The sequence below is a fragment of the Panthera uncia genome (genome assembly GCF_023721935.1).
Source record: "Panthera uncia isolate 11264 chromosome D3 unlocalized genomic scaffold, Puncia_PCG_1.0 HiC_scaffold_8, whole genome shotgun sequence".
NCBI lineage: Eukaryota > Metazoa > Chordata > Mammalia > Carnivora > Felidae > Panthera > Panthera uncia.
Genome location: NW_026057586.1, coordinates 40,425,361 through 40,438,325, shown reverse-complemented (window position 1 = coordinate 40,438,325; position 12,965 = coordinate 40,425,361). Strand labels below are relative to the sequence as shown.

The 12,965-nt window shown below is 42.0% G+C and overlaps 1 protein-coding gene across 1 annotated transcript; it reads left to right on the top strand.

Annotated features, from left to right (window-relative positions):
* Positions 1-5,656: 5,656 nt before the first annotated feature.
* TTR (transthyretin) lies at positions 5,657-12,719 on the top strand. Its single transcript, XM_049620239.1, has 4 exons — positions 5,657-5,743; positions 6,648-6,778; positions 9,333-9,468; positions 12,481-12,719. Exons 1-4 carry the CDS (start codon positions 5,678-5,680, stop codon positions 12,586-12,588), a joined length of 441 nt encoding a protein of 146 aa, XP_049476196.1. The 5' UTR covers positions 5,657-5,677; the 3' UTR covers positions 12,589-12,719.
* Positions 12,720-12,965: the final 246 nt, after the last annotated feature.

Sequence of the window (12,965 nt, the reverse complement as noted above, 5' to 3'; positions counted from 1 at the left end):
GGAGGAGACCCTTCCATTTACCCCAAGTGCTGCTGCTACAGATCTTATCATTCTTACAGGAGCGGAAACTTTGGGAAAGCACAGCATCCGGAACCCTCTTCAGTTCACACTCCATCAAACTTCAGGCTCTGGAATTGCTCTTACCCCTCCTCACCTGCTTGCTCTGTTGTCTCCATTACTAGCCCATTGCCTCATTCCTGGTCTTAACCTCTCTCTCTAGCCCTTTAAAACTGATGCTTCCATCAAATTCTATGCTTGGTTCCTAATCCTTGTTTTCAGATTTTCCTCTATTCCATGTGACACAGTGTGCATGACACTAACTTCTCATTCCACTCAGTCCAGCTGAGGTGTCCAATGCTTCCTTACTTGTATGGGACAGAAATCATATACACTGCTCCTTTTCTCTGATCTAGATTATATTTATCTTTGAATCTCACTTCTTACACTAGCTTTCCATGAGCCCAAAAGTGACTTCCTCCTTCTCTGAATAATTACCTACTTCATCAACTGTTTCCCATTGAATGACAAATATGTTTTCTTAATAATGAAATTACAAGCAACTTTGAGACATATGCTTCTCGATATCTCTAGCTAGCATATGGCACACATTCAGAAGATTCCCAAGAGCTGCTTGTTTTTATTCAGTTGATGAACCTAAAATATCTCTATATTAGTCATATTTCCAAACTTTAAAGATATATAGAAGTGACCAAAATATGGATCCTGGGGTGCCTGGGTGACTCAGTCAGTTAAGCATGCAGCTCTTGATTTCAGCTCAGGTCATGATCTCACGGTTCTTGAGAGCCACTGTGCTGACAGTGCAGAGCCTGCTTGGGATTCTCTCTCTCTCTCTCTCTCTCTCTCTCTCTCAATAAATAAATAAATAAACAAACAAACAAACAAACTTAAAAAAAAAAAAAAAAACAAGACATGGATCCTAGATGATGGTCCTAAACTGATTCTAAAGGAGATATGGGTAGAGAGATGAAATCAATTGAATAAATCTTTTTTAATTCTAGCTGGTACTATGACCCAAACCCCAGGCAGTCTCCTGGTGAACTGAGCTAAGCTATCAGGCAATCACAAAGACATGTTTGGAGAGGAAACTAGTCTGCTCCATACTGCCCTTCCATCAGGCCATAGCCTGGTTCTTGCTTACTTGTCACAGGATATGGCCACATAGGCCCATCCAAGTGGCATGCAAGTCAGGCCTGGTTTGCCACACCAGCTGCATGAGAGCTGCAGAGGAAAACAGAAACACAAAGAAAGCCTGCCAGCTAGATAAAAGAACCTCGAATCTCCTCTCCCATCCATCATAGGTGGGGGTGGGTGAACTTTGAGTGGCTCTAGAAGCCAAAACTCTAACTTCATCTAATAACCCCTAATGGATAAAATTCCTAGCAAATGTATGATTGTTGTGACACATATAAACTTGGACCCAGGCATGGGTGTTTTGACTTTGACTCATCTGAGCTACTAACATAAGGTAAATTAAAGTCCCCCAGATAGAGACAGGGTCACTTCTCAAGCTTGATGTGGGGCTGAGGTTGCCGCTTTTGAAGTTATGTAGTCCCCAAATATGGCAGCCTGCAGGGTAAGAACTGTGGAAGATTCTTATGCTGGGGAGTTCCCGATTGTCTTTCCCAACTAGGTTGGGCACTAAAATTCAACCATGAAACTAAAATCACACTTGATAGAAAAATGAAACGTGATCTAATTAACATATCCTAGCTAACATTTGCCTCTCCCTGCACGATTGTCCACATGGACAATGAAAGAAGGGGAGACAAAGGAAAAAGCTTTTTCAGTGTTTATTCAGCAATCCCTGAGGAAAGGTAGGCCAGATAAGGTGAACACGAGCATTCTGAGCACAAGGAAAGCATACTCTAGGATGAAGTAAGGAAATTTCCTAGGCTCTTCAGCAGTCTGGATAAAATGTTTTCAAAAAATTAGTCACGTTCCTTTGCTGCAATTCCTTGCTTACTCAGCAACCATCTGACTATTAATTAAATTGGTATTATGGTTTTAAAACGAGTCTTTTATGATTTGCTTACCATTAATCAAACCCACAGGGCTTATTCACCTCCAGAGGAGCTGGCAAAATTGAATTCTTTACCCTGCAAAGATCCAGGGCCCCACACCACTCCCAATCCATCCCGTGAGACCCAGTCCAAGTACTTGGCCAGCCAACTGTCCACTCTGGCTAATCAGCTTACTTGCAATAATATTAATAGGCATTTCAGGGTCAACAGATCACTGGCTAGTAGTTGGCATGCACCCTCAGAAACTAAATGAAGAAAAAGGAGTTAATCTATTGTAACTTTTAAATCATTAATAAATAAGTCTGCTTATTATAAGGGAGAGAGCAGAAGAAACTTAAATTAAGAGCAGGCCTGAATTGTCCATTAACCACCTCATATTCTCTGGTAGGAGGAGGAATGTTGTCATCAAATTAGTCTTTTTTTACCTCAATTAAACATCTACACTATAGTCCCATGGTCAGGACATGAGGAAAAACAGTACATGACTAAGAAAAGACAAATTTATGGCAAAATGTTTCAATAACACACCTTTTGTTTTCTGGCACCTTTTTGTTTTCTGGATCCTTGTTGCTGCATATATTTGCCCTAGGGCACAGTTTCTACAGCAACCATTTAGGACTCCAGGAATGTGGTGACCTTTGACCCTAATTCACCCCTCTTGTTGGATCCCATGTAACCATCTTTCTAAAAGAGCTTTCAGAAACTCAAATAATCATGGGGAAGGCAGGCCCTCTTATCTGAGTGAGCCTGCGTTTATCCATGTGACCCTCAGTCATCATAGATTGCTACTCAGGCAGGAAACACTGGACTTTTCTTGTATTTTTCATTGCCACTGGTTCCATACAAGGGTTCCTTTGACCAAGAATGCATTTCCACTCCTTTTCTCTTTTTCCTTCCTACTTGCTCTTCTCTCACCTAAAAGGCACCATAAGCTGCTTCTCCGGGATGCTCCCTTTGAAGAGAAACACTGGCCAAAGAGAGTATGTCAGAGAGGGAAGTTCTGGGTGATGAGGGTTTCAGGAATTGTGTCTGAAGAGGAATCCCAAAGAAGTGGGAATATCTGTTTGGCAACACAAAACAAAAGACAAACACAAAAACTAAAAACCAAGCTTTTCATTCACTATCTAAATGGCTGTTAGAAGACCAGCGATTGCTGGCCCAAGTTTCCAGGAAGATGAGTCAAACAGGGCATGGATACGGAAAGAAAAAAGCTCGAGCCTGATAGTGCCACTGGAAGTGTTGCTTAGCTTCAGAGCTGGAGGGAGGCCTCGTGAGCTGTGATGTCTGAGAGTGAGAGCTTACTGCCATGCGTCAATAAGGGCCTAGTGCTGCCATCTTTTCTGATTTTTCAAGAAAATCCAGGAATCCAAATTTTTACACAATGTCTCAACTTTTATTTTTTTTTAAGTTTATTTATTGTGAGAGAGAGCGAGAGAGAGAGAGAACGAGTGGGGGAGGAGCAGAGAGAGAGGGAGAGAGAATCCAAAGCAGGCTCCACACTGTCAGCACAGAGCCGGATGCAGGGCTCCATCTCACCAACTGTGAGATCACTACCTGAGCCAAAATTAAGAGTCTGTCACTTAACTGACTGAGCCACCCCGGCGCCGCAGCACTGTCTCAACTTTTAATTTTGGAACTATTTCAGAATATTTAAAGAAACATTCCACAGTCATACATACCATGTCTAGGGGCTGGTGGCAGCCTGGCTTTGCCAGTTCACAATGTCTGCGGGGGACATTTCCAGGTTCCAACAGAGCGTAGTGCTAAGATAGAAGGTTGACTTGGGATATGAGAGAATTTTCAAATATTTAAAGTTCACAGTCAGAAAACAGGCAAGTTCTAAGCAACAGAACAACAGGCAAGTCCATCCAAGTTCTGAGCAACGGAAACAAGTCAAGAGAAAAATCAGATGACAATATATGTGAAACGTTAGAGAAAGGGTTTTCTCCTTAGCAGAGATATTAAACTGAATTCTTATAACTATCCTTGACACCAGGACAGTGGTTTAAGGTTACAAAGAGCTTTTATATTATCTCATATTAAAAGTTATTAGAAAGGTCCTTTGAGGTAAAATATTAGGTATTTCTACTTAACAAAGTCATGAGCTGTGTGTCTGAGGTATTAAATAACATAGAGAAGGTCATCCTGGAAACAAGACAGCAGAATTAGGAATTGGATGACTCAGTTTATCTATCTCCAGACTCAAAACTCTTTCCAGCACCACGTCAGAGTCAGACTCCAAGGCTATAGGATTTCATTCCCAGCTATACTCAGAACTGGATTTGCTCATTGTTGCTTTCATGTGGTCAGTCCACTCTCCCCGAGTCTTCTGCACATTTCCATATTCCTGAAATGCCTCCCTGTCCTTCCACTACTCCCTGAAAGCCCTTTATCCTTCATGATTGCTTGTCAACTTTCTTTTAGCCTGACTCTGTCAGCTGCGGGAATTCTTTCCCTGCCCTCGCTCCTCCAAACTAGACTTATCCTTGACGTGTATTTGTCTAGAATTTTTGTCTTATCATCTGCATGTGTCTGTAAGGACAACCTTGTCTTCATGAATCTATGAATAAAGCCACAGACATATTATGTGTGCACACATAACCTGAGTTAGCTCTTAATCAATGAATCATCAAATACTAATAATTTCTAGATGTGTAACTCACGACAAGGAAGAGAATCTGCTGTCAGCCCTAACTTCTATTTCTCACAGTCATCGTTACTTCCGCCCAGAAATTTGGATTGTGACTCTGTTTTTTAAGTAATCTCTGCACCCAACATGGGGCTCCAACTCATAACCCCAAGATCAAGAATTGCACACTTCACCAGCTGAGTCAGCCAGGTGCTCCTGGATTCTGATTCTTGAGATTTCATAACCAGCTGGGCAGCTTGGTTCCTGCACGTTAGTGCAGGAGAAGGAGTAAAGTATATCTGGTTCTCTGTATTTCAGGATCTTTGATGCCAGTTTGAAATATATCATTATTTCTTGAGTTGAGATGAACCTTGTCTGGGAAGAACACAAAACTGGTGGAGAAACTGCTGAGTAAGCGAAGGTTCCAGATGACTTAGTTTGGCTAAAACATAGGCTTTTTAAAATATAAGCACCATCAAGGGTTTCTCCTATTGACCCATGGACGTATATCCAGTGCAATGATGTTTTCGAATGCACTGTACTTAACCCTGTGTGGCCAAATGTCATTCTAAGTGAAATACATCATTACAACTTGCATCCAGCATATAAAACAAAAGACAAAATGTATAGAAAATGAAAAAGCATGCAGAGAAATCGGTCAGGGAGGAAAAAAAATATCTCAAGAATGTTGCTGCATCCCGCCAAGGAGGAAGAATATTTTTGTTTGATTTTGCTTATTTTTGTTTTGGTGACCAAGCTGGTCAAATGACCTGTTAAGAATAAGAATATTTCATAGAGCTAATGTTCCTATGCTCTAATCTCTCTAGGCAAGGTTCATATTTGTATGAGTTACTTATTCTCTCTTTGTTGACTAAGTCAATAATCAGAATCAGCAGGTTTGGAGTCATGTTGGCAGGGATCAGCATCATGGCTTGGGAGAAGTGAGTATAAAAGCCCCAAGCTGTGGGCAGCCAGCACAGACAGAGGCTCTCTCGTTCTTGGCAGGATGGCTTCTCATCTGCTCCTCCTTTGCCTTGCTGGACTGGTACTTGTGTCTGAGGCTGGCCCTGCGGTGAGTGTTTGATTCTGTGAAGTCCTTTTAGATGATTCTTGTGTACACCTGATGAAGTAGAAGGGCCCTCTCCCAACTCTGCCAGTCAGCTTGTGTTACTAGGACAAGGGTACCCAGCATCGACTTTTAAATATCATCGATTCAAACTGCAAAATGAATGAAGTTCTGCAGAGCTCACTGACCTGGAGCTTGGACCCTGGGTGCTCCCCACTATAGCTTTGGTGCACTGGGTTTACGGTGCCGGGCTCCTTGCCTCAATTTCCTCAAATATACGGTAGGAATAACAATATGATATTCATGAAGCTACCGATATTGCATTGTCAGATGTGCATCCTTTTATAAAGTTTATTTCCCTTCAGCTCATCAAAATGTATCTATTGATTAATCTCTGAAAGGCTGGGTGGACAACATTCTAGTCGAATACTGAATGCTTAAGTCCTCTAGAAGAATTAACTAATACTATAAAATGCATCCTTAAGTAGTCGACATTATTTTACAACCAGTAAGAGGGAATTACTACAACAGCAGCTGACTAAAACATTCTCAGGAAAAACAAGCTATTTGGTCCTGTGGCACATTGCATCTTTTTAGTAACTCCACTCAAATGGCAAGGCTTAACAAAGCAACTGTTCTCAGAGGGCCTATTTTCTCCTTTAAAATTCATTATACATGTTCCAGGTCGATGGCAGCATGTCCGGAGGCAGAAACCAGTCTTTCTTTGGGAACAATCATGTCTGTGTTATATACTGAGAAGGGGAGCTCATTAACTGTCAACACTTACAATGCTGGAAATGGACTTGGCATGGACTTCTTGCCTTGTTCCAGATTTCTAACACCATAAAGAACAGCTCCTTTCACTCTTAACCAGTTTTGTTGACCTCTTACTGGTCTTCTCTATGCCCAGGGCACTGGTGAATCCAAGTGTCCCCTGATGGTCAAAGTCCTAGACGCTGTCCAAGGAAGTCCTGCTGTCAACGTGGCCGTGAAAGTGTTCAAAAAGGCTGCTGATGAGAGCTGGGAGCCCTTCGCCTCAGGGTAAGCTGCCCAAGAAACCCAGACATGGAACCTCATTCTAGCTCCTCATTCTCCTGCCACTTGTTAGAGAGAGCAGCTCACATCATTCGTTGAAGAATCTTCAGGTAGATTGAAAACACAGGCAGAGGTCAAGTAGGCCCTGGGGAGGATGCCCTCCTCTCGCTTTTCTTAGTTAGCTTGGAAGTGTCCAAGAGGGGGAGCAGCATTCAGGGCAAGTAGCAGGGAAAAGGAGCCAGCACCTCGTCTACTCCAATAGTGGTTCATTGCCTTCTTGGGTCACAGGCCACTTTAAGAAGGAAATGAAAACTATGGTCCTCTGTGCCCAGTAAAATCATACACACATGCACACACAGACACACATGCACACACGCACACACCATATATAGAATTTCAGGAGTGTCACAGATTCCCTGGTGCCCTTGCATAACATTCAAGCTGGGGTCCTTGTCTTGGAATTTTGTTTTTTTTAAATATTTATTTATTTAAGTAATCTCTATCCCCAACGTGGAGCTTGAACCCACTACCCTGAGATCAAGAATCACACGCTCCATTGACTGAGCCAGCCAGGCTCCCGTGTCTTGGAATTTTAGGCAAGATGTACAATTTGTGTTACTTTATTAAGGAAAGGAAAGGAAAGGAATCGAGGGACAGCACTGATGAGGCAGCTCTCTGCATTTTTCCTGGATCATCCAGAATCCAGCACTTATGTCTAACAAGCACTGTGGAGCACCTACTCTGTGAAAAGCTGGGACTGTCACACTCAGTGACAAAAAGACACAGAAAAGAAAGATGAATATGCAAAGCAGAGCCATCGCCCAACACAGGGTACAACAATGACTTCTCCCCTTCGTTGGCCACTTTACAATTTTCATAGAGTTTTTCCACCTCCATTAACAAGAATTGCAAAGAAAATGCACATTAGCAAATCTAAACCAACTAACTGAAAGAAAGGGCAACCAAGAAACCCTCAGCACTAAACAATACTGCTCAGCGTTTATATCTCCAGGATGGTAAATTTCTGTGGGTTTTCACTGAATCTCAAGAACCACATTATGATTCTTCACCCATCACTGGGAAGACCATTTTCATTGGTGTAGTTTCAATTGAGTTTTTATTTGTGACTCCATTTATGTTTATCTAAAATGCCAAGCACTATGTGGAAAGTACTTAAGGGAATATTCTAAGCAAGAGATAGAATGAACACATAAAATATTCAGATGTTCGTGTGAAACTTTTTATGACAAGACAAAAAAAAAAAAGAAATTAAATATTCTCTTCCTAGAAAAGAAGAAAGGTGGAAAGGCAGTGATGAAAGTTAGTGAAGACAATTTCCATTTTTATCTGTCAGTTTTGAGGTCTAATGGAGAGCAATTTCTAACATCAGCAACTGAGCTGGTACATAAAGGGAAATAGAAGTCCCCTAGTCATTTGTTTAAAAGGAACTGCCTAGTATTTATTGTTGGAAAAGTGTTACCAAAGAGATTAAATAAATAAATAAAAAATTCAGATGCATTATACTTTGGGGTTTCCCCAGTGTGTTCCAATGACACTGCCTCTGAAAAACACCCTGACACCAGGGAGGGAAGCAGTGAGATCCTGATGTCATGGGGAACTGCAGAGTCAAAGCAGCTTATGGACACTTCCAAGGGGTAGTTACAAACCTTCACCCAAACACCAACCGTGAATCGCAACAACTCTTTTTTTTTTAAATTTTCTTTAATGTTTATTTATTTTTGAGAGAGAGAGACAGACAGACAGACAGAGCATGAGCAGCAGAGGGGCAGAGAGAGAGAGACACAGAATCTGAAGCAGACTTCAGGCTCCAAGCTGTCAGCACAGAGTCCTACATGGGGCTTGAACCCACGAACCATGAGATCATGACCTGAGCCGAAGTCTTGACCGACTGAGCCACCCAGGCACCCGATAATGACTATTTTTGAAGTGAAACATTACACCTATATCTTCTGTTCTCCTAAGAAAAATCTGCAATAAGCTTTTTGAAACATTTCTGACAAATTTCTTGTCAGTTAATTTCAGACAGTTACCAGAATTTCACCTTTCCTTCTCGTCTCCTTTTCTTGAATATGTGTGTGTGTGTGTGTGTGTGCATGCACACACAGTAAAACCTTAGTTTGTGAGCATAATTCATTTCAGAAACATGCTTGTAATCCAAAGCACTTGTATATCAAAGCAAATTTCAGGAACCATTGGCTCAGTTGTAATCATGTGACATTCAGCACCACGTACGACTTGTATCACAAGACATTGCCTATCTGTCAAGTTAAAATTTATTAGAAATGCTTGCTCATCTTGCAGAACACTCGCAGAACAAGTTACTCACAATCCAAGGTTTTGCTGTAAATAAAAATACATATAAATATATATATATATTTCCCCTCACTTATACACACTGCACATATGTGTAGTGTAGTGTGTGTGTGTGTGTGTGTGTGTGTGTGTGTGCACGCGTATGTGCGTGATGTCACCTTGCCATGCTTGCCATGGCATTTATTCCCCTAATGCCTAACTTAACCTGTAATTTTGTACCTTCTAGGAAAACCAGTGAATTTGGAGAGCTCCATGGGCTCACAACTGCTGAGAATTTTGTAGAAGGGGTATACAAAGTGGAAATAGACACCAAGTCCTACTGGAAGTCACTTGGCATTTCCCCGTTCCATGAATATGCAGAGGTGAGAGTATAGAGACACGAGTGTCTTTTATTTTTATTTTTTGTTTTTCATCCCAGGCAATGCCCAGTTTGCATGCCACATACCATGGAAATGTCACTGGGAAACTGAACTAGCACAGATTCCCTTTCCTGTTTCTACAGTCAGAAATCTAGAAAACTCTGAAGAGCAAAGTTTATTTTTAAGTTTGGTGGAAACTCATTGAGTAACATGACCTGAATTTACATGATGCTCCTTACCGTCTTCTTTCATTCCACCGAATGGGAATATTTGAATATTTGCTAGCTGAAGAACTGTTAGCATGTTGGATTACTAGGCAGCTCTCCAGACCCTACCTAGGGAAACAAATCATCGACACATCATTTTACTTCCTAAAATCTGAAAACACGCTTTATTCCAAAACACGCTTGGCTCCCAGAGATTTGGGTAAGTGACTTGGGGTAATGCATATAGAGACAGTAAATTCAAAATAATAAGGGCAACACAATAGATACCACTTATCAAGCATGTACCCCTGCCAGGCTATTGTGTTTTCTATATTTAACCTATTCAGTCCTCATGAACAGCCCACTGGGGTTGGTCCTATTATTATCCTCATTTTACAGAGAAAGAAAATGAGGCAGAGGGCAGTTCAACAAGTTGCCAAAAGTCACAGGCTAGTAAAGGGAGGGGCAGAAATCATTACCGACAGGTCCCAGGGTTTAGCCTCAGGTGTGCCTCAGCTTTCTTCCAGTAAGAAGTCAGGCTAAAAAAAAATAATAATAAGGCCACATTTGCAACCCTTGGTTTATACTCTGTTTTTTGCTTATGAGGTAGTAGGAACCTCAGAGTTATATATGGGCCCACTCTTGCTGCCTCCTCCTTGTATGTAATTCCTTAAATCATTTAAAACAGATGGCTGTCATGGAAATACAATCCAGACATGTTGGTCAGAGTCAAAGATCAAATAATTGCATCAAAAATAGCTCAGCACGAAAGGGAACAATTCTCTCTGGCTTAGTCATGGATGAGACTTTCAATCGACAGAAAAGGGTTCTTTTAGTAGACAGTGTTGCCAGAAAAACTGGGGCAGGGGGCTGTTTGACTCACAAAGCATCGAGGGAGCCCCATCCACCAAGAAGCTTGCCTTTGGCTGTTCCTTCTCAGTGGGCGGCAAGACAAAGAGCCTAGTTTAGACAGTACAGGGCTTAGAGGTGTCCCTAGAGTCTCAGCCTTTGCCCTAGATCAGCCTCCTTGGAACCCGTGTCTTCTCTGGTCTCAGCCTAAAGAGACCATGTGAGAACATTCGCTGCCATACTGCCCATGATATGTTGTTCCTAGTCACTAGATGTTAGCTTCCTTGTCTATCATTTACCCTCTTAGTATTCATTCAACTAACATTTTGAAAATAAAAGCCTTTGATGTGTCAAACACGCTGCTGAGTGCTAGAAATTCAGAAGTGAAAACACATTCCTGCCCTTGGTGTGGAAGGAAAGGGACTGAGGTAAGACATATTAGGTCAGACATTCAGCCCAACCTGGAGCTCGCATGGATATGGAGAGTGAGAGAGAGCAGTTAGGCAAGAGTGAGGCCCGACGCCTCAGTTCAGTAACTGTTGATTGTGGGTCCAGCCAGGAGTTCCTTACCTGCCAGCCTCTTCTGATCAAGACCTCCCCAGACAGCTGCTATTCCTCAACATTAGTCACCTTCTCCCTAGCCAATGACGCAGGTGGCCATGTTATACTTACTGAGAAAGTTGGGAGATGTCCTGTGGAACTATCAGGCCTCTTCATTTCATGGGATTTTGAGCACAGATTATGCCATCTACAGTTTTCAGGAAGAATCAAGTGGGGCTGGAGGCCAATGTCACTATAAGAGAGAACAAGCTTTCCCTAGTTCTTTTAGACACTTGGCCTTTAAGGAATGTTTTTTCTTCTCCTTCAGAGAGATTCTCGGTGATTCTTACCTCCTCTTGCCCTCATGCTATTTTTATTTTCAGTATAGTTTAATCAGATCTTTCCTCTCCTGTCCCCAAATAATCAAGCCTTCTTTTTGCATATTAGGAACAAAACATATTTATCCAGGATGTGTCCCAAGTCCATTCCAAGGCCTGTGTACACAATGAGTAAAATCAAAGACCTCCTCACTGCCCCTCATCACTCTCCTGAGCCAAATCCATCCCTCCTAGACTATTCCAGTGCCTGAGTCTCAGAAGCTCTACTAAACTTGCCTCAAGTACATGGCTAAATAGAACAACACTTTTGTTAACAATTTGTCCATGTAGAAAGCTCAAATGAGCTCCAACCTATGTGTGTCTATTTCAAAATTCCCACATGATCCTCCACACTCTGTTATTGTAAATAGAACCCTAGGATGCTTTTACTTCAAATTCATTGCTTGTTATCCACATAAAAATATACTTGTTAAAAAATGCAAAGGAAGAGAGAGAGAGAGAAATTTCTGGGTTTATAGATTGGAGACTTAACTCCTAGCCTGGTTCTGTCCTGTATAAACGTGGGCCAAACACTAACTCAGAGGTCTAGTTTACTTATCTGTCAAGTAGAAAGAGTATTCTCCGGCAGCTTTAAAATTCTAGGTCTCCGGGTATCTCCGCAGGAATGGCAGTCACCATTCTTCAGTCTTCACATCACTGAATGCCCGTTACTGCCTTTTCTCCTTTTTTTTTCCCTAAAACCAAGAAAATGGACAAGAGGATCCAGGCTCTCTGTGATTTCTCTCAGTCAGGCTACAGCCACCCTGATTTTTAGTGTGAATTTGTAAAAACGACATTAAACAAAAAGGAGAGACCTGATTCTACAGGCAGTAGTTAAAGAAATCTCGTTCCGAGGGCTGCGCCAGGCCCCCGTGAAGTCTCACCAGCCTATTTGGACTTTTGCCTTTTGCTCAAGGTGTTTCAGAAAAAGAAGTAATAAAATAAAATGGGTTAAATTGGCACTGGACTTCCAGTGACCTCTCTCCCCGTGACTCGCATTTTAGGCTCTGTGAGAAATGGACGCTGTCTTTGCTCTCTCTTAGGTGGTGTTCACAGCGAACAACTCTGGCAGCCGTCACTACACCATCGCTGCCCTGCTCAGCCCCTACTCCTACTCCACCACGGCCCTCGTCAGCAGACCCAAAGAATGAGGGACTCCCCCCTGGGTGGGTTTGAAGGATTTTGTGTAACCGATAGTGTTCCATTTTTATTAATGCAGTGTTTTCACTTTATACGCTATGGTAGAAACTTGGGCAGAGACAATAAAACATTCCTATTAAAGCACTTCCTGTTTCATTTGGACTCACTGTTTTATTCCCTTGTTGTCCTCTCAACAAAAACAAAATTTCAAACTTTAGAGAGAAGCAAAAGAACTCAAAAAAGTCTCTGGCTGAATTCTGGGAGAAATCCCAATTCCTAATGTCTTTCAAGCTAAGCACATATGCCGCATGGTCGGTGGCCACTAAAAGCGTACATCCTGATGGAGTACCTGGGTGGCTCAGTCAGTTAGGCATCTGACCCTTGATTT

What these genes read in the sequence shown, in the direction of transcription:
- TTR (XM_049620239.1), top strand. Translation starts at nt 5,678, where the DNA reads ATGGCTTCTCATCTGCTCCTCCTTTGCCTTGCTGGACTGGTACTTGTG. An exon ending in TGGGAGCCCTTCGCCTCAGG is followed by an intron (nt 6,779 to 9,332) that starts GTAAGCTGCCCA and finishes TGTACCTTCTAG; the next exon opens with GAAAACCAGTGAATTTGGAG. An exon ending in CGTTCCATGAATATGCAGAG is followed by an intron (nt 9,469 to 12,480) that starts GTGAGAGTATAG and finishes GCTCTCTCTTAG; the next exon opens with GTGGTGTTCACAGCGAACAA.